The 21,748-nt window shown below is 31.1% G+C and overlaps 1 protein-coding gene and 1 pseudogene across 1 annotated transcript; both read left to right on the top strand.

The window, feature by feature from the left end:
• The first annotated feature begins 6,276 nt into the window (after window positions 1–6,276).
• Window positions 6,277–12,207, top strand: LOC146956184 (WAT1-related protein At2g37460-like). The gene is made up of 7 exons (XM_085727328.1): window positions 6,277–6,728; window positions 7,235–7,297; window positions 7,406–7,522; window positions 9,301–9,535; window positions 10,600–10,761; window positions 11,662–11,813; window positions 11,914–12,207. The coding sequence occupies exons 1-7, from the start codon at window positions 6,526–6,528 to the stop codon at window positions 12,074–12,076; spliced, it is 1,095 nt and encodes a 364-aa protein (XP_085583454.1). The 5' UTR covers window positions 6,277–6,525; the 3' UTR covers window positions 12,077–12,207.
• A 6,737-nt stretch (window positions 12,208–18,944) lies between these two features.
• On the top strand, window positions 18,945–19,607 carry LOC146956183 (WAT1-related protein At2g37460 pseudogene; annotated as a pseudogene).
• The last annotated feature ends 2,141 nt before the right edge of the window (window positions 19,608–21,748 follow it).

Genomic DNA, 21,748 nt, shown 5'->3' with positions numbered 1-21,748 from the left:
TTAAAAAATATTATAACCACATAAGGAGGGTTTTGTATCATGAAGAAAAATGAACTCTCAAAGCATTTTCCTCAATGTAATTTATTTCTTTCACTTGCTCCTTCATTTTTTTTCAAACCTCTTCCCCCTTCCTCTTCAAAATCGCAAACAAAGTCTAAGAAAAATGTTAGAAGACTAAAATGAAAAGTTATAATATTTATAGGAAAAAAAAAAAATATCTAACCCCCCTTTATTTTATAATCACATTTTTTATGAGTGCAAAACTTTATTATAAAAAGAGACGGAGAAAGTATGTGTTGGGGTGAACCTTTTTATCATCCTACTCTTTAAATCATTCACCACATGTCACAACCACTTGAAAATTGAACACTTGAAAATTTAACTTTGCTTGTTCAAGAGTTTTATCTTCAACAAACAACTCCCACAAAGCATATTTTTGGAGAGGGTAAAAGAGCTATAAATATGATTAATATGAGCTATATTTTTGACTGAGGAACGTGTTGCTTTTGCCAACCCAACCAATAAGATTCTTTCATCGTTGCGTCCTGTTTTCATAGTTCTATTTTTGGTAACTTTCTTTTGCTGGGAAACATGCAAATCCTTCCTAAAGCAATTCAAAAGTTAGACAAAAATCAAAATAGGGTTTAAAGCAGAATTTTATGCGTGTGATCAGTAGTACTTAGAGATTACTTGCTTCAAATGAAGAACACATTGGATATAACTCTTAGCCGTAATTAAATTTTACTCAGTGTTCATTTTATTTGGGACATTAGTTAAATTTTATATGCATGTAAATTGATAATGTTTTATGACAAATTCTTGTCATCATTTGTCATTTCTTGAACCAAATGGTTAAAATAAACATATTTTACAAATACATGACATTAGACTGTGTCGTTAGTGTATCACATTTGATTTTATTTTTCGTAAATAAATACTATGCTAGAAAGATAACCGACATTCATTTTTTGGTTTAATCATAAAAAATATTTATTTTTTGGTTTGTGTGACATAAATGTTTGTCCGACATAAATGTTAGGGTTAAATGTGTTTTTAGTCCATACAAAATCACAAGTTTTCAAGTTTAGTCTCTATAAAACCACTTAATTTTTTAACGTTTATGGACTAAAACATATTTTAACGTTTTCATAAAAAAATATTTCATTTATTTTCCTTCTCTTCTTTATTTTTTATTGAATACATGTTAATGTTGATGTTAACGTTTTCTTGTAGCCTTCTATTAATATAGTGTCGGGTCGATGGTTTTTCTATTGTTGAGCCTAACAGCATTTAGAAAAGAAAGTTTTAGGAGGCTGTCTTTTTGTGTGTATACCTGCCAATTTTCACGTTTGTCATGATAAATGCATGGATTTACAGACACACTTGGGAATGAAAGTGCCGTGTAGGGTAAATTTTGGATGTAGTGCTTGAATTCATGGAATCATGGATGTTAATCATTCAAATATTGTTTCTATTGCAATTTGAATTCCTTTTTTCCTCCTTAAGGAATTCTTCTAATAATTCTTTTAAACCAAATCTGTTCAAAAAAGTGATTAAAATACATTTCTGTTTATAAGTCAAAATTTTAATATAAGAAAACGGAATATATATTTTATTGGATACAAACTTCTTATTTTTAAGGTCCATTATAATAATGAGAAATACTTCTCCAAATTCATAAAGATCGTCAATAGTATTAATATATATATCGTAAATTTACTAATAGGATCAAATTTACTAATAGTATTTTTTTGGTGGTGGCCGGAGTTTGAACCCCGAACCTTGCATATTTTATGCATTGTCCATACCAATTGAGCTAAACTCACGAGGACAAATTTACTAATAGTATTAATATATATCGTAAATTTACTAAATAGATTTACTAATGGGATGCTCTAATACCTATCGTAAATTATATATATATATATATATATATATATATATATATATATATATATATATATATATATATATATATATATATATATATATATGGGGTTTGCTAAGGGTGTATTTAACCACTTTTTAGTTATTTACTTGCTAAAATACTCCTTCTAAAAAATAAGTGGGTGTATCCTAGCAAATGCCTATAAGATTTGCTAGAACACACCCACTTGTTTTTGTTAGAAGATGTGTTATAGTAACATACACCTTAAGGTGTATTTATTAACTTTTTAGTTATAACTTGCTAAAACACTCCCACATAAAAACTAGTGGGTGTGTTCTAGCAAATCCCTATATATATATACACATAATTTACGATAGGTATTAGGGCATCCTATTAGTAAAAAAATATACACACACACAACAATCTAATAAAAGCACAATATTATAATAAGATCAAATTTTTCGGTGTAACTAGAGGTGTCAAATGGGCTGGCCCGGTCCGGCCCGGCATGGGCCCAAGAGGCCCGACTACATAAATGGCCCGGCCCGGCTCAATTATAATTGGGCCGCATATTCTAGAGCCCGGACCGGCCTGTGTGGGCCATGGGCCAGCTTGGCCCGGCCCATTTATTTTTTACTTTTAAAATTTATTCACTTTTTTAATATATTTTTTTATATATTAGTCACTCACCACTATTTTTTTCCTAAAATATGATTGGATGAACATAAAAGTATAAGTAATTTTTACATTAACGTTGAATATTAATGAAACTCTATATTATTCATTCAATTAAATCAAATTAATAGTTTATAAACTTTAAAATTTTTAAACTTTAAGCTAAATTCATTCATTTTTATTAAGTTTATTTATTTAAATATTTTTTTTATTGATAAATTTTAAAATAGTTGATAAAAAATTTCAAAAATATACTATTTTTTTAACAAAAAATCAAATTAAATAGTAATAATGGGCCGGCCCAAAGCCCGATGGGCTAGCCCGGCCCGGCCCAATTTTTGTATGGGCCGAATGGGCTTGGGCCAAAAAAGCCCGAGTGTGTTTTTGGGCTAGTTTTTAAGGACCGGCCCGGCCCAAAATATGGGCTTTTGGGCCGGCCCGTTAGCCCGACCCATTTTTGACAGCTATAGGTGTAACCACACAAAATGGGGTCCTACTCCGGTGGGTGAATCCTCGGAGTGTTGATAGAGCTTCTCTATTACAGGGTGATCAGAGTCATGGCTGCCCCCAAAAATTTGTTATATATGTTACGTGGGAGTCATGACATATATTTCATGGGAGCGTAGTGGCTAAGTTTTTTTTTTTTTTGAAAGATGTAGTGGCTAAGTTGTAGTTTTGCATTTAATAGGTTTGGTCGTTTGGATATTGATATGGACTTCGAATATCAGAAAAAGTATTCATATTTAGTACTAGTAGACTAGATATAGGTAATTTTTTTAACTACTTTTACCTATTTAATTATATATACATAAAATACCCCTTAATTGAATATAGTTTATTTCAACGACTCTTTTATTTCACTACTAAAAAGATGACTATTTTTCCTTAAAAAAAAAAGACTCTTTTATTTTCCATGAACCATTTCCGTAAATGATATTTTTGAGAATTGATTTTGCCATAAAAAATGATTAGTGCACAATTTATTGATGTTAAAGACTCTTTTACTATAGTATATGATATATAATATGATATCCAATTGCACAGGAAAAACAAAGAAGTGAGAATACACACATTTAACACAATTTCTTAATACGTGTGAAGTTATTTATTTTTGTTTGTAAGCAAGACCTACATGAATACTATTATATATAAGTGTCGCATTTTAGCTTCAATAAAATCAACATGAAATCGTCATCGTGAACTTAGCTCAATTAATAAGGATATTGTATAATATATGCAAAAAGTACTGCTATTGTGCATAGCACGACTACCACACAACATGGCTTAACTTTTGTTGAAATTATTTTTTAATTAAAATAAAATTGTAAAACTGTGAAAAGTGAGTTGTGGAACACAAGTCGTGTGCATTTCACGACAATTGATTGTCGTGTTACTAATCATTATTCATGTATGGAGAGTCCTGAGATTAAACCCCGGTCACCCTACTTATTGAGATGTTAAAAAAGTGAATATCTAACCACTATTTGATAACAAAAAATGCGAGCTTAGCTCGACATGAAATCACTTTCCCGGGGAGATGGATAAAAACAACATACACAGGCTGATGCTACACCTAACAATCTAAAAGCCGCTCGCTCGGCTTAGATTGCAACCAACTCACGCAAAAACAACAAATTTTTTGTTACATATTTAGCATCCCAATGCATTTTGTGAAAAAGGAACAAACTTCTGTTTAACCAATTGGTGGTTAGCCTTCAATATTTTTTTTTTTTGTTTTGACAAAGCCTTCAATCTATAACCAACAAATTTGAAGTTCAGTTTAAGTTTAACTTGTAAATGCAAACCAAGAAAAACGGTTAAAATATTATTTTTGATGAAATTATCTGTAGATTATGAGAGAAGTAATAGAGAGAAACAGTCTCTTTCCCATATACCATGCACATGCTAAACAATTTGATATTAGACATTAGACATGGAGACGGGATCACACCTGGTTACTTGTCATAACCTGTTCCAATTTTTATAGGAAAAACTTAAATTTTGTATTTACTCATTTATTAAATTTAATTCGCTTATATTTAAATTTTAATATAATTCGCTCACCAAAACTTTTTTTTATGTACTATTGTCAGTTTAATATATAATTTTATTTGAAGTAATATAAATTGTATTAATTGATTATGATAAAAATGATTTATCAATTTTAATTCATATATATATATATATATATATATATATATATATATATATATATATATATATATATATATATATATGGATGGGTGCATAGACGTTGAGAAGAGATACTCGAAAAAGATGTCGATAAATATATGTATTCAAACTTTGATAACGATCAAAAGTGAAGTCAAATTTTTTAGAGTCGAAGGTAGAGGCAAAATCCGCCGCTGCTCCGCACATTCCATGCACCTAATTGTTGCAACCGGCCGGACACATACCAAAGAACCGATCCAAAAAAACTTAAAACAATAAGTGAGGTCATTGATCCACATAAAATTAAATGCGAAATGAATGGGGTTCCATGCTGGGGATGGAGTATGCAAATGCAATTGGTCATTCTAGTGCCTGCACAAACAAAAAGCATACACAAAGAGAAAAAGAATACTTTAATTAGACACCAATTGCATATATAGTGGTCTTGAGTGCTTACGATATACTTTGAGAAACCATTGTCTTGCACACAAAATCTTTAAATATGTAACGTAATGTAGTAATGGAAAAGCAAAACTAATAATATATAGCAAGACAAGATATGATCAACACTTTTTGCTAATCATCCTTCATATGTCACCTTCGACTATGGAAATATTAGACTGCCTTTTAATCTTTGAATTTCAAAAATATCAACTTGCACTTTCATCTTGAATCACTTTTCTCATTGCATTTTCTCATCTTATGGGAAGGATCAAAAGATGACCAATCATTGTTAAAATCTATTTTACGTGCAGATTGCAAAAACAATGGACACATCATTTGAAGTCTTCAAAACATACCAACTAAATATGATAAAATAAGCTACTTTACATATTTCTTAACACCAAAGATTATGCATATATTATGAAAAATAGTATAAGGGACAATTAAGCCTAGCCAAAGGCCAAAAGAATGCTATACGGCTACTATAGGGACATTTCTACAATTCGACCTTAGATATTACAATATTCCTCCCAAATGTAATTAGTTGCTTTTATTTAATTTTAAATTTCATGTTAGTCAGTCATCTTTTTTTCTCTCACATGTTATAAAACATTAATTTCTACACGGCCCGCATTGCTACTTTTTTAGAACATGCATGTAAGAATCATTAATCCATTGAAGCCTGTCCTATCCATGACGAGTCCCTTAGACACAACTCACCTAAATTTCATTGAAAAACATCAATTGAACTTGGGTACTATATTAGTTGAAAATTAAGATAAAATACTAATTACTACATATAAATTAATTTTGCCAGTAGTTACATATTAATAGCAATAATTGAGAGTAGACACTAGCTAAATACTACTCAACTTGTTTGATTTTATTTTACCTTTTAATACCATTTACTTTCGTCCTTTAAAATAAACTTCAGTCATTTTTCTCAAATAAAATAATTAATATGTAGATGTTAAAGTTTGAACTCCGGATTTCTCACTTGATGTGTCCGAGTTCAGTCACTAAGCTTTTTGACAAAAAAAAAAGTAATTAACACACACAAAACTAATTAAATGCAATTACATGTATTAGTTTTTTTTAGGGACAATTACATGTATTAGTGTTAAACATTTACATAAGCACCAAACATGCCTTCAATTATAATTTTTCTATTGGTGGAAACCACTACTACTAATTATTAATTTTGAAAGCACACTACCCAAATACTAGAATTTGATCACGTCACTCTCCAATATAAATATGAGCCCCCTACGTTATTTTATTTCATTCTTGTGTCAACAACACGTTAATTAAGGTGGTTGGAAGCTCTCTATATATACAAGAAGAAGATGGAGATCTACCTGCAAACACAAAATTGGATAGAAAAAGCAAAGCCGTTCATAGCAGTTTTGTTTTTGCAATTTGGATATGCAATTATGGATGTTCTATCAAAGGCTGCATTGAATAGAGGAATGAGCAACTATGTATTTGTTGTGTACCGCCATGCCGTTGCATTCATTGTTATAACCCCTTTTGCACTCTATTTTGATAAGTATAATTCTATCTCCATCTATATGTTTGTGTTTTATTTGGTTTGGAATTCACTACTTGGTTCTTCTTTGCAAAGTCTTAAATTTAGGGAGAGAAAAATCTAAATTCATCAACAATGACCCCCTACAACAACGACATGTAGGTGCAACAATTTTGTTTTTGAAGGAATGTAGGTGCAACAACTTTAGGAACCATTAGATTTAGGGAGAGGAAACCTCTCTCTCCCCTCCCCCCTCTAAATTTAACACTATCCACAATATCACATAATCGACATTGATGATCTAAACCCAAGTCGTATTTTATTAAGTTTGGATTGAGCATAACTTATTTTACAAAGGTTGTTCGTAAGACGAGTGTTTCCATTTTTTTTTTTGTTTGTTTTTATGAATTCTTATAAGATTTTTTTGTCTTTTTTTAGTGAGAGTTAGATTTTTTGTTTTTCTATCTTTATTTTGTGTGAATAAAAAATTGAAGTTTAATGCATTATATTTTATTTCTATGTAACAGGAAAATAAGGCCAAAAATGACAATTTCGATCTTCATGAAGATAGTGGTGCTCAGTTTATTAGAGTAATAATTTAAATACATGTTGCTTATTAATTAAACGCATTGTCTCATTGGTTAATTAATGGAACATATTTTCATATAACTTTAATGTTTATTTTTTGTCATTGACAGACCGGTAATTGACCAGAATTTATATTTTTTGGGGATGAAGTACACAACAGCAACCTTTGCAGCTGCCATGAGCAATATGCTTCCTGCTATTACTTTTATATTGGCTTCCATTGTTAGGTAACTAAGTATTAATTTTTTGGATTTAAAAATTATACCATCTATGTAAATGTCTTTTTTTTTAAGAGACAAAAAACGAAATAGATTAAAAAGTAAAAACTCCCTTGAAGCACAAAGTGTGCCTAAAAGGAAGCACATAGGGTATACATTACCGGCAAGCTAAAAACAATGCCAAAAAACTAAAGCAAGACATTACAACGGAGTATAATCCATACAAACTAGATGATTAGACCACCATAAATTGAAGTCGTAAAAAACTGTTAAGGATTGTGCGACTTCGACCACCACCAAGAATAAGGTTGAATATGATCTAGTAATTGGTCTAAATATAATTTTTTGTTGCTGAAAATACGAGCATCACGCTCCTTCCAAATACACCATATACCCACCAACCAGACCCCTTTAAGACTCTCGTGGGGTGTCCTTTGTAAGGATGTAGTTTCTTTTTCCTTTTCTTTTTTCTTTTTTCCTTTTCTCATGTCACCAAAAAAAAAAAGACCCCTTTAAGACAAAACTTGATATCCTTCTTGAACTCATGATAACCGCCAAATTGCAAACCCGTCTATGTAAATGAGTAATACACTAAAATCCAATAAAAATCTATTATTCTACCATACCTCGTCTAAAATTTCAAAGTGTAATTTAAAATTGATGGCAAAAAAAAAGGAGATTTTCATTTTCTTTTCTTTTTTGGAAACAAAACATTAGGTTTTCTATTGAATACCAATATAAAAATGATTTATTAGTCTTGCTTCTCATGGAGAAATTGTTTAGGAAGGGGAATGTATTTTAATCAACCCATGTATTTATTCTTTTTGGTTTGACCATCTCCTGAACTTTTACACTGTACCCACCTATGTTTGGTCACTGGTTTTGTCAGTGGCGTTCACCTTTCCTTGCTATTTTCGTATGAATTCGTATGAATCAAATTCAATACTATATGTGGATGTATAAATGAATGAGGAATGATATATGGTGCGAAAAATCAAAGCACGATTTAATTTTTATGCGGAATGATATTGTATCAAACGGAAAATGCTACTTCTCAAGAAAAATAGCTTCAAGAATTTTTCAAGACACAGTTGGCAAATTTTAATTGGATGATTAATTTGTCCACTTTTTATTTTTCAGCCACACCTCCTTGAATTGTGGCAAATAGTGCATTGTGATTGACTATTCTTTATTCTTGAAGAATTCTTGATGTTATTTTTCTAGAGATATAACATTGCTCTTTATCAAACATAAGGTAGCGGTATTATATTTTTTAAATAAATAAAAATAAAAATAAAGTGCAAACAAATGCACATCATATTGTTCTTATTTGTTCATTGTCTTTCATCGGTGGCGTTGTCGTGCCATCAAGCTTTTCACTAAATAATTAGCTTAGTTTAACATTCTCTCAAAGTGGACTAATAAAATTGGAAATTATCCGTCACCTTAGTCATTTATTTATACTAGAATCTCGATCTTTTGAAACAATTCCGAGTAAGTAGAAGATAGGTAAAATGTTCTACAATGATTCCGTACATATTTTGAATAAAAATCGTACTTGTAAAAAAAAGATATCCTAGGCCTAGCAAGTAGATTTTTAATTAAACATGTTGACATATGTTATTATTTTTATCAATGATTTCTCATATTACAATTCTTTTGAGAAAAATAGAGAAGTTATAGGAAACTATAATTTTTGAGAAATACGTGTTAATATAGGGGCAGTTAAAAATCAATGAGAAACTTTATCTACCAAAAAGAAATGAAGAATTTAATTTGTTATTCAGACTTGAGAAGATAAAGATAAAAAGTATGCGAAGTCAAGCAAAGGTGTTGGGAACTATAGCAACTGTTTCAGGTGCAATGGTGATGACACTGATGAAAGGTCCAATACTTTTTGAGACATTTGGAGGCCATAGCCAAAGCTATCATAGCAGTGGCACAAGTGCTCAACATACAATAGTTGGATCTGTGTTGATCACAATAGGATGCTTTAGTTGGGCTTGCTTTGTGATCCTCCAGGTGAGTAATTTTGTCCCATTATTTGATACTATAAAAGTTTATGGGTATATTCATTTTTTGGAGAAATAAAAGTAATTTTAACAATATAAACTTTGTATTTATTTATTAGGCTTTAATCAAATTGGGAAATGCTTAATTGTATGGACATATTTAAACGAAATTTCACGAATGCTGACATGCATTTGCTAATTTAAACACACACCGCTTGTCCTTTCCTAAAATGAAATTTCATCCACACGGGGCCCACACCTGCCCCTCTACTTCATTTTCACCACTGTACATATTTCTTGCGATGTGGCCTTTTGTCAATTTTTGACTTGGAGAAAAGACAATTTTCTAAATTGTTTATGGTGACTTTGGGTTCGAGATAACTATCACCGATTGATATTTCTTTGTAGCTTTGAAAATTATTATGGTCCTTTTGTCCTATGTAACTATGTTTTCCCTTGGAGTAATGTATTTTAACAAATGTATAAAGCTTATCCTCTCACATTAATTTAAAAAAGGGATAAATGTATAAATGTATAACTAAAGAAGAATGGATTTTTTTTGCGTATGACATTAAAAAACGATAATGTTGGATATAGCGACATGCAGTTCGTGAGCGTGTTCCCGAGTGAGTTGGCAATTTAGTGTCCTTTGGATTTTATAAGAATTTCACTCACTTCAAAAAACATAACAAAATCAACAACGGATCTGCCGTGTTTGTCGGCCAGGTGCAATTTTGATTGGTTAACAAATGATTCGCGGTACAATCTCGCGGGATGTATAGCCCTACTCATTAAAAAAAGGGGTGCATTTTCCGTTAAAGGCGCATCCGTGAAAATTCGTATGGACAAAACCCGTACTATTTAGCACTACTCAATCAAATTTTAGATTAATACGGTATCTTTTCTCAGATAACTAGAAGGTTAAGACCAATAAAATTTTAAGTCAATTTTGATGTCGTGTTTAATATGGGTCTCTTCAAAATGGTTTAAAAGTAGACCTTACTATTTTTAGTAAAATATGATTTTTATTTTTATTTTTATTTGCTACTAATAAAACTTTGTATCTTTTCCTAGGCTATTACCCTGCAAACCTACCCAGCAGCACTCTCACTTTCATCATGGATATGTCTGTTCGGTGCAATTGAAGGTGCAGCACTGGCTTTGGTTATGGAAAGGAACAACACTTCAGTTTGGTCCATAAAATGGGATATGAGACTATTGTCTGCTATTTACACGGTAAGATTCCTAACCATGCATACCACTAAAATTATAAAAAAAATTAAGGAAAATGTTCCGTAGTTAATATACTTAAGGATAATATTTAAGGATAATATACTTAAGGAATTGTCACATTCACTCCCTTATCCATCCAATTAAAAATATAGATACGTCAAGAATATAAACTAACTAAAATAGAGAAAATTGTCACTTAAGATAAATGTTTGATTGGTAAATCGTCTTTTTTCATTTGGTGTGACAAAAATATATGCAAATTGAACTAGTTTTGAACGCTATGGCTACTATACTCCATTGACAATAAACGACCTTTCCTATTTGTTTCCTAATTTTCTATGACTTTCTTCAGCTAATTTTTATTGAAGAGACATTATGTTACTAGAAATTAGTGGATACTCAATTTTTGTTTTTATAAATCATGGACATGCAATTTATCAAACAATATGACATTCATCATATCATATAGATTTTAGTGAGATAGTTTGAGAATTAATAAAAATGATTTTTTTTTACTATCCCCGGTCCTTTTTATAGGAGAAATATTAGTCAACAAAAGTTTAAGTATTTGATCCATATTATGACTCAAATACATTAATTTTTGTTGACATGTATTCTCTTATGAAACGGACCAGAGTTAAAATGATGGTATAAGCTATTTTTCATTCTCACTATTATGAACTAAACTCATAATAGATAGGGATATATGATTTTGCTCCTTATATTATTGAGGTTATAGTCACTAAACCAATAATAGAATAAAGTAGTTAATATTTAAACTAATTTAATTTAAAAATATTTAAACTAGTTTAATAACATATTTAAACTTTGAGTACTATGCAAACTAATGTATAATATCATTTAATATTTAAACTAATTTAATTTAAAAATATTTACATACAGGGCATATTCTGCTCAGGGTTAGGTTATTACTTGCAAGGAGTAGTGATGAAAACAAGAGGTCCAGTTTTTGTCACAACATTTAATCCATTTTGTATGGTGATTGTTGCTATCATGGGATACTTCCTTCTTGCAGAGCAAATGTTCCTTGGAAGGTAATCATAGATATCACAAGTATTTGCTATGAAATTAATCACATTCCTAAAATTTTTTTACTTGTTTAAAAACAACTCATCAAATATGATAATATTGCAGGGTGATAGGTGCATTTATCATTTGTTTGGGCTTGTATCTTGTTGTGTGGGGCAAAAGCAAAGATTACAACAATCGATCAAATGCAATTACTGAAGAGCATGTTTTGCCGGCTAAGCAAAATGTAGGTGAAAATTGTACTCATGCAGTCATCACTGTTCAGTAATTTTAGAATTGGAATAAAAATTAAAGATATAGGTTGACAAGTACGAGGATGACTTACAAGTTATTGTTATTTTATTGTAGTAATATTCTAATGTCAATTTTGATTTCAAATATCATGGGACATTCCAACAACTGTGCACCTTTAATATGTCCATATTGAGCAAAACCAAGGAGTTGTGTTTGTTTCTGATTCTTTCTTAATCTGTAATATATATCCCTTTAATAAAGTGTAGCTTCCAGAAAAAATGCATGTCTGCATATATCCTAGCGCAGAAACAAACATATGCTTATATAAAATTATAGTAAGAATATTATTCTTTAACATTAAAAAGGCCTCCATTTTTGTCAATGATTTTATTTAAAATTTCCTTTAGGCCTCAATAAGTGTTAGATAGGTCACATACACATAAAGATAAATAGAGGAATATACTTGTCAAAATAGAGTACAAAAGGTGCTATAAAAATGAATGCATGCAACTGTATAGCGATGCTCGACGAATACAAACTTGCTCATTTCCTTTAACAAGAAGTATCTTAATATAACTTGTGTAAGGTATAATGAAAAGAGTAAAATGAGAAGTCCATGTCGGACACAAGGTACATATCTCCAAGAAACAAATATAAAATTAAAAGAATATCAAACTCAAAATTCGTAATGGTTAATATATAATTATTAACTATAGAGAAAGTTGTAAAGTATTATTTCATTATGTTTATTCTTCGGTCTACACAAATTCCAAAGGATGAGTACGTATATTACAGATTAAGAGTATGACCAAGTTGTCTTCCTCCTCTAACAACATTAGGATCCAAGGAAAGCAATTTGTACGTAGTCCCACCACTTAGAACTTTACATGGTCCTTGTTCTTTTATTATCCAATTACATTGTGTATTGCAATCCTCCACATCTCGAGATTGAACATAAATGTTAAAATGATGATCTCCGTTAATCCATGAAAATGAACAAATATATATATATATATATATATATATAAGGTTCTTGGTAAGAAGAGTGAAGGTACAAAACTGAAGCTGTAACTTTCACGGTTACTTTGGAAAAAGAGAAGCTTTTACCTTCCTTGAACTACAAAGCAACAAGAATTGTTAGTAACATAGAAACTAGTAATAACATAAATTTGAAGATTGTAACCATATTTCTTGTCCAATAAATTGGTTGGTGCAATGATGTTGAAATCGTTGATCAATTTCTTGCTTATATGCTCCTCATCCGGATGAAGGGGACAGTTTTTCCTTGTTTCCATAATTACAAATATATTAACTAATTAATCATGTGACCATGTAAGGGTTATAATAAATGTAAATAATACTCCCTCCGTTTCAAAATACATGTCCAATTTTTGCAATGTGCACTATTCACTTGACTTACTTTGACCATACTTTTTAACTAATGTATAAATACAAATATTAGCATGTAAGATGTTGTTTGATTTGTCTCGACAAATATTTTTAAAATATTAAATTTTTATAATTTTTTACTTTAGATAATTAAAGATATTAACGGTCAAAATTGTGCATTGACATGTGTGAAGTGGTTGACTTAGACATGTATTTTGAAACGGATGGAGTACTAATATCATATATTTATTTAATTGTATAGTCAAAGTCAAATTACACTTTTTTGATAATTTACTTATTTGATAACAATTTTTATAAATATTAAATTTTTTAGTCAACATTCAATTAAACTTTTTTGATGATTTATTTATTTGATAAATGCAATGTCTTTTCATTATATATTATTTTAATTATTAATGTATTTGATTTACAATTTTTTCAGTAACCAAATGATCTTATTTGTATGTTATTACTGCATATTTTATTATAGTACTAGTGTAAGACCCGTGTCATTCGGTAGAAAATATTTTTTGTCAAGTAGTCTAGTTCCTAGAGATTCACCCTTTTAAGGTAAATAAATGAGGTATCTGGAGTTTGAACACCGACCCTTGTATACATTGTGTAATATCTTTTTTTTTTTTTTTTGTGGTGGTCGGGGTTTGAACCCCGGACCTTGCATATATTATGCATTGTCCATACCAACTGAACTATGCTCACAAGGACATACATTGTGTGATATCTATGCCAACTGAACTAAGTTCAACTGAAAAATAAATATATGATCTTTTTTTTTTGAAGGAATAAATATAAAATCTTAATTTTAGTAATTTTGGTATATGTGAAACATAGTTTTCAAAATATATTTGAATGTATGCGCTATTAGAACAAATATAATTAGGAAACCTTACATGGATTGCAAAACACAAATTTTGACACAAATTAAGTTATTCAAATAAGGGAATCACTAACTAAATAATATATTCAATTAAGAATTCATTTATTTTATATATTCAACATTAGTATTGACTGAAACAATGTTTGCATAATGTTATGCTAAACAAGTTTGCACATTGTTTACACCTAAAATTAATTGTAATGTTAGCTGATATCGACATATAGATTATTAAGTTTTAGGTGAGGAAACTCTCAGCCGATGGAAGATTATACGAATTCTATGACATCCGAGCGAGCGAAATCTGATTCTTTCTCAAGTCAATTGACTAAGTACGTGGGTCTTGATGATCTTAAGCTGAGTCAAAGCTCAGTAGAACTGGACAATGAAGATTAAAACCCAAACTTCATGCTTATAGTGTCACTAACCACAAAGGACGATGAGAGAGGAAGCACATTCGAGGGAGAGCTGTGCACCAAGGACCTTATCAACGAATCATAATAAATATAGAACTTAAGTCTTTAATTTGTTGGAACTTTGTTTGGTGAACTTTGAAGAAGGAAAATGTGAAGGGTTGTAGATAGCAATATCAGTTGCTTATAATATTATTATGTACATTACTAAAGTGTTGTATTATTTACAATTAAACAGTGTCATTGAAATTGATGTGTCATGCAATAATTGAATTGATATTTTTAGTATTTTATAATTGATGTGTTATGTATGGTCGCACGAGACCCAATATTTTCAGAAGCAACAAATTGTTGGGATCTTGAGACTCGTGTATGAGAGCACGCACGCATGTGCGTGCTTGCATGTATGCATGCATGTGTGACTTATAAAAATAGAGCATATCATATTTATACTTAACACAATTTTGGCCCCACTAATTTCAACTACAATTTTGTCATATGTATAATTTCTAATTCGAATGATCTAAGATTAAACCCAATCATTCACTTCTATCTCTATATCCCCTCTCCCATCTTTCTATTCTCTTCGTCCATTTTGAACTCTCTCAAGGTATGTATCCCGCTTCCCATCTTCTATACCCCTTCCCAACTTCAATATCCCCCTTCCCATCTCTTGTTGATCTTTCACTATATTTCCAATGATTTGGTGACTTAATTGTTAATAGCATCTGAAATGCTTTTTATGATTCTTAAATTTGTCTTTAATTTTTCTCATGCATGCGCCTAACGTAATTTCCAATTAACTCATGCAAGTTTGTTTTTTTACTTTTGTTTCATTTTTCTTTTCTATAACTTAGTCTCTAAATATGATGACTTTTAAAGTTGCAGAGAAAAACGATGGAAATGGCGAAAGCAAGACCCTACCTTATCGTGGTTATCTTGCAGCTTCTGTATGCTGGTATGAACATACTTTCCAAATTAGCACTGGGCGATGGGATGAGTACTTATGTATTCACAACTTACCGCCATCATATTGCATTCGTAGTAATTGCTCCATTTGCAGCATACTATGAGAGGTATGTAATCAAATTATAACCGTGGTTATCTTGCAGCTTCTGTATGCTGGTATGAACATACTTTCCAAATTAGCACTAGGCGATGGGATGAGTACTTATGTATTCACAACTTACCGCCATCTTATTGCATTCGTAGTAATTGCTCCATTTGCAGCATACTATGAGAGGTATGTAATCAAATTATAATAATTCTCTTATTTATTTATTTGAATCAAATATTAGTAAGCATCCTATAGATACTAGGATGCTTAATGATGCATCTATAAATACCCCATGCATGGTAAACATCCTAGTAAGCATCAATCAAATTTACCTTCTCATAACTTGTTTCATTAATCTTGTAGCAAGGGGACACGTTAACAAACAAGACAATGGCGAATAGACAAGATCAAACTTTGTTTGCAAAAGCAAAGTCATTCATTGTTGTCTTATTTTTGCAAGTAACATATGCCATCATGAACATTATAATGAAGACTGCAGTTGTATACTTCATCCCCAAAAAGTACAAATTTTCTGAAAACAGGCCAGCTATAGACTAAAATTTGTATTTTTTGGGATGAAATTTACAACTATTACTTTTGCCGCTGCAATGAGCAACGTTCTTCCGGCTATCACCGTTGTTATGGCTGCGCTTCTTAGATAACCTAAAACTAATTGCTTGAATTTTAGGAATAATATAAAGTTATAAATTATGTGTAAATCAATTTGAAACTTTTTTTAGGGGGTAAATCAACTTTATACTGAAAACTAAAACCTAATAAGTTCAGTCATTTATAGAATACTAGGATCACAATCTTTTTAAACAAATTTCCTAAGTACATGCCAACATGATAACATGTTTTTTTTTGAACAACCATGATAACACGTTCATAATTGATGTGTTATGTATGGTCGCACGAGACCCAATATTTTCAGAAGCAACAAATTGTTGGGATCTTGAGACTTGTGTATGAGAGCACGCACGTACGTGCGTGCTTGCATGTATGCATGCATGTGTGACTTATAAAAATAGAGCATATCATATTTATACTTAACACAATTTTCGCCCCACTAATTTCAACTACAATTTTGTCTTATGTATAATTTCTAATTCCAATGATCTAAGACTAAACCCAATCATTCACTTCTATCTCTATATCCCCTCTCCCATCTTTCTATTCTCTTCGTCCATTTTGAACTCTCTCAAGGTATGTATCCCCCTTCCCATCTTCTATACCCCTTCCCAACTTCAATATCCCCCTTCCCATCTCTTGTTGATCTTTCACTATATTTCCAAGGATTTGGTGACTTAATTGTTAATAGCATCTGAAATGCTTTTTATGATTCTTAAATTTGTCTTCAATTTTTCTCATGCATGCGCCTAACGTAATTTTCAATTAACTCATGCAAGTTTGTTTTTTTTTACTTTTGTTTCATTTTTCTTTTCTATAACTTAGTCTCTAAATATGATGACTTTTAAAGTTGCAGAGAAAAACGATGGAAATGGCGAAAGCAAGGCCCTACCTTATCGTGGTTATCTTGCAGCTTCTGTATGATGGTATGAACATACTTTTCAAATTAGCACTGGGCGATGGGATGAGTACTTATGTATTCACAACTTACCACCATCTTATTGCATTCGTAGTAATTGCTTCATTTGCAGCATACTATGAGAGGTATGTAATCAAATTATAACCGTGGTTATCTTGCAGCTTCTGTATGCTGGTATGAACATACTTTCCAAATTAGCACTGGGCGATGGGATGAGTACTTATGTATTCACAAATTACCGCCATCTTATTGCATTCATAGTAATTGCTCCATTTGCAGCATACTATGAGAGGTATTTAATCAAATTATAATAATTCTCTTATTTATTTATTTGAATCAAATATTAGTAAGCATCCTATAAATACTAGGATGCTTAATGATGCATCTATAAATACCCCATGCATGGTAAACATCCTAGTAAGCATCAATCCAATTTACCTTCTCATAACTTGTTTCATTAATCTTGTAGCAAGGGGACACGTTAACAAACAAGACAATGGCGAATAGACAAGATCAAACTTTGTTTGCAAAAGCAAAGTCATTCATTGCTGTCTTATTTTTGCAAGTAACATATGCCATCATGAACATTATAATGAAGACTGCAGTTGTATACTTCATCCCCAAAAAGTACAAATTTTCTGAAAACAGGCCAGCTATAGACTAAAATTTGTATTTTTTGGGATGAAATTTACAACTACTACTTTTGCCGCTGCATTGAGCAACGTTCTTCCGGCTATCACCGTTGTTATGGCTGCGCTTCTTAGATAACCTAAAACTAATTGCTTGAATTTTAGGAATAATATAAAGTTATAAATTATGTGTAAATCAATTTGAAACTTTTTTTTAGGGGGTAAATCAACTTTATACTGAAAACTAAAACCTAATAAGTTCAGTCATTTATAGAATACTAGGATCACAATCTTTTTAAATAAATTTCCTAAGTACAAGCCAACATGATAACATGTTTTTTTTTTTGAACAACCATGATAACACGTTCATAATTGATGTGTTATGTATGGTCGCACGAGACCCAATATTTTCAGAAGCAACAAATTGTTGGGATCTTGAGACTTGTGTATGAGAGCACGCACGCACGTGCGAGCGTGCATGTATGCATGCATGTGTGACTTATAAAAATAGAGCATATCATATTTATACTTAACACAATTTTGGCCCCACTAATTTCAACTACAATTTTATCTTATGTATAATTTCTAATTCCAATGATCTAAGACTAAACCCAATCATTCTCTTCTATCTATATATCCCCTCTCCCATCTTTCTATTCTCTTCGCCCATTTTGAACTCTCTTAAGGTATGTATCCCCCTTCCCATCTTCTATCCCCCTTCCCAACTTCAATATCCCCCTTCCCATCTCTTGTTGATCTTTCACTATATTTTCAATGATTTGGTGACTTAATTGTTAATAGCATCTGAATTGCTTTTTATGATTCTTAAATTTGTCTTTAATTTTTCTCATGCATGCGCCTAACGTAATTTCCAATTAACTTATGCAAGTTTGTTTTTTTACTTTTGTTTCATTTTTCTTTTCTATAACTTAGTCTCTAAATATGATGACTTTTAAAGTTGTGGAGAAAAACGATGGAAATGGCGAAAGCAAGACCCTACCTTATCGTGGTTATCGTGCAACTTCTGTATGCTGGTATGAACATACTTTCCAAATTAGCACGGGACGATGGGATGAGTACTTATGTATTCATAACTTACCGCCATCTTATTGCATTCGTAGTAATTGCTCCATTTGCAGCATACTATGAGAGGTATGTAATCAAATTATAATAATTCTCTTATTTATTTATTTCTTTGAATCAAATATTAGTAAGCATCCTATAAATACTAGGATGCTTAATGATGCATCTATAAATACCCCATGCATGGTAAACATCCTAGTAAGCATCAATCCAATTTACCTTCTCATAACTTGTTTCATTAATCTTGTAGCAAAAGAATGGACACGTTAACATACAAGACAATGGCGAACAGACAAGATCAAACTTTGTTTGCAAAAGCAAAGTCATTTATTGCTGTCTTATTTTTGCAAGTAACATATGCCATCATGAACGTTATAACGAAGACTGCAGTTGTATACTTCATCCCCAAAAAATACAAATTTTCTGAAAACAGGCCAGCAATAGACCAAAATTTGTATTTTTTGGGATGAAATATACAACTGCTACTTTTGCCGCTGCAATGAGCAACGTACTTCCAGCTATCACCGTTGTTTTGGCTGCGCTTCTTAGGTAACGTAAAACTAATTGCTTGAATTTTAGGAATAATATAAAGTTATAAATTATGTGTAAATCAATTTAAAACTTTTTTATAGGGGGTAAATCAACTTTATACTGAAAACTAAAACCCAATAAGTTCAGCCATTTATAGAAGACTAGGATCACAATCTTTTTAAACAAATTTCCTAAGTACATGCCAACATGATAACATGTGTTATTATTATTTTAGCTTTAATGCATTTTTTATCATATATTTTGTCAATTTCTTAATTTTGATCCCCACATTTCTTATTTTATGATTTTAGTTCCTCTATTTTTTGCATTATTTAAATTGGACTGAACACTTAGATCAAATATAATGTTGTAGATCAAATATAATTTTGATCCCCACATTATTTTTTCTTAATATGAGAATGGTAATATGTTTTTTATGAGAAATTAATAATAGTTTATTATATTTAATTATCTAGTATTGGTACTACGAACCGAGGCGTACCGAAGCTCTATACCCTCAGACGTACTGAATTCTTCTCATGCCGAGTACCGCGTACCCGAACCTGTACCATGTACCGAACGAATTACGAATTATGTGACTATGATCATGAACATTATAACGAAGACTGCAATGAATAATGGATTAAGCAACTATGTATTTGTTGTGTATCGCCACGCCACGCCACGATGAGTGAGTTATATGAACTGTGAGATGAATGATATTATAATTTATTCTCTCTCTCATCGCTCTTGGTCCTGTCTCCTATTCCTTTCTTCTACATCCACAACATGAAAACTACATTCTCTCTCAAAAAGAGGTGGCATTTCACATAGGAAAGGTTAATCCTTCCACTATGGGAAAGTGACTTTTTGACCTTGAATTTTATAATAAAAAAATTGAATGGTTGAAATTTTAGACTTGCTACCCTTTATAAACTTTTTGGTTTTGCAACACACAAAAATTTAGAACCCAACTAACTGAGCTATGTTCACGTGCATGGCGAAGCAAGTACGCGCGTGCGTGCATGCGACAATTTAATTTCTTTCTTTTTAACAGGTGACAAAGGCCAAATATTGACACTCCCCCGTCTTTATCAAGATATTGGCTTCGAGTTTGCTAGAGTACGTGTTACTTTTTGTTTTCTTCCCTTTTATTTAGCAATATGGAAGTTATGAGTCTTAAAAAAACAGTGACTATATTAAAATAAAATTTCAAAGGGAATTTATAGATGTAATGTAGAAGTTATTCTTCTTCAAGAAAGTAGTGCACACAAGTTATGGATCTTAATCACTTTGAATTTTTTTTTTTTTTTGAAGAAGCTAAATAATCATTCATATATATTATCACATAAAAAACTACTTGTATAAATTAAAAACAAATGAATTTTTTTAAATAATAATACAATTTTTAAACCACTTGTGCATGTATCAAGAAATATTTTTGTACTATGTATTTATGTGATTTCTTGTATATAATAATAATAATAATGATGATGATCACAAATGGCTTTTGATTTTTAATTTCAGGTTTCTAGTTATGATAATGCTTTGTTCTATTTTGGTTGCATTCACATTTGAGCCTATATTAGCATATGGGCTACCACTACAAGAATTTTGATGATTATTGGCCAAATAAATCCCACAGTAATGATTAAAATACCTCAATAATACACATTACCGGGGGATTTTGTGACGAAAATGGTCCCTCAGTAATACTGGCGTCATAAATGTTACTGGCTGAAATTTCCGTCAGCAGTGGTTGGGGTGATTTGAGGAAACAATACTGAGGGATTTTTCCGTCAGTAATTACTGGCTGAATATTCCGCCAGTAATTACTGTCAGAATAATCCGCCAGTAATGTATTACAAGGTTTTTGACAAATAAATACTGGTTGATTTATTTCGACAGTAATGTTACGACCAAAAGTACTGACCATTTTATCCGCCAGTAATTTCGCTAAAAAAATAATATTAAAAAGTAAATCCGCCAGTAATCAATGTGGTCCGCCAGCAATCAATGTGGTGAAAAACACTAGTGGCTAAAATATCTGCCAGTAATACTCTTTATATTTAAATAAAAAATAGGTCTAATTAATTACAGCACATCCTAATGAAATAAAATTTATTTGACAAATAAATTAAAGAAATCATTTTTTTTGTTGGA

This window comes from Medicago sativa, chromosome 1, assembly GCF_051527215.1.
Source record: "Medicago sativa cultivar Bolivia chromosome 1, Bolivia_mono, whole genome shotgun sequence".
Classification (NCBI taxonomy): Eukaryota; Viridiplantae; Streptophyta; class Magnoliopsida; order Fabales; family Fabaceae; genus Medicago; species Medicago sativa.
This window is presented reverse-complemented; position numbering and strand designations above follow the sequence as displayed.

Excerpts from the sequence above, each read along its gene's own strand:
- LOC146956184 (XM_085727328.1), top strand. The coding sequence starts at position 6,526 with ATGGAGATCTACCTGCAAACACAAAATTGGATAGAAAAAGCAAAGCCG. Across the intron at positions 6,729-7,234 it reads TTTGCACTCTATTTTGATAA|GAAAATAAGGCCAAAAATGA; the intron begins GTATAATTCTAT and ends TCTATGTAACAG. Across the intron at positions 7,298-7,405 it reads GTGGTGCTCAGTTTATTAGA|ACCGGTAATTGACCAGAATT; the intron begins GTAATAATTTAA and ends TGTCATTGACAG.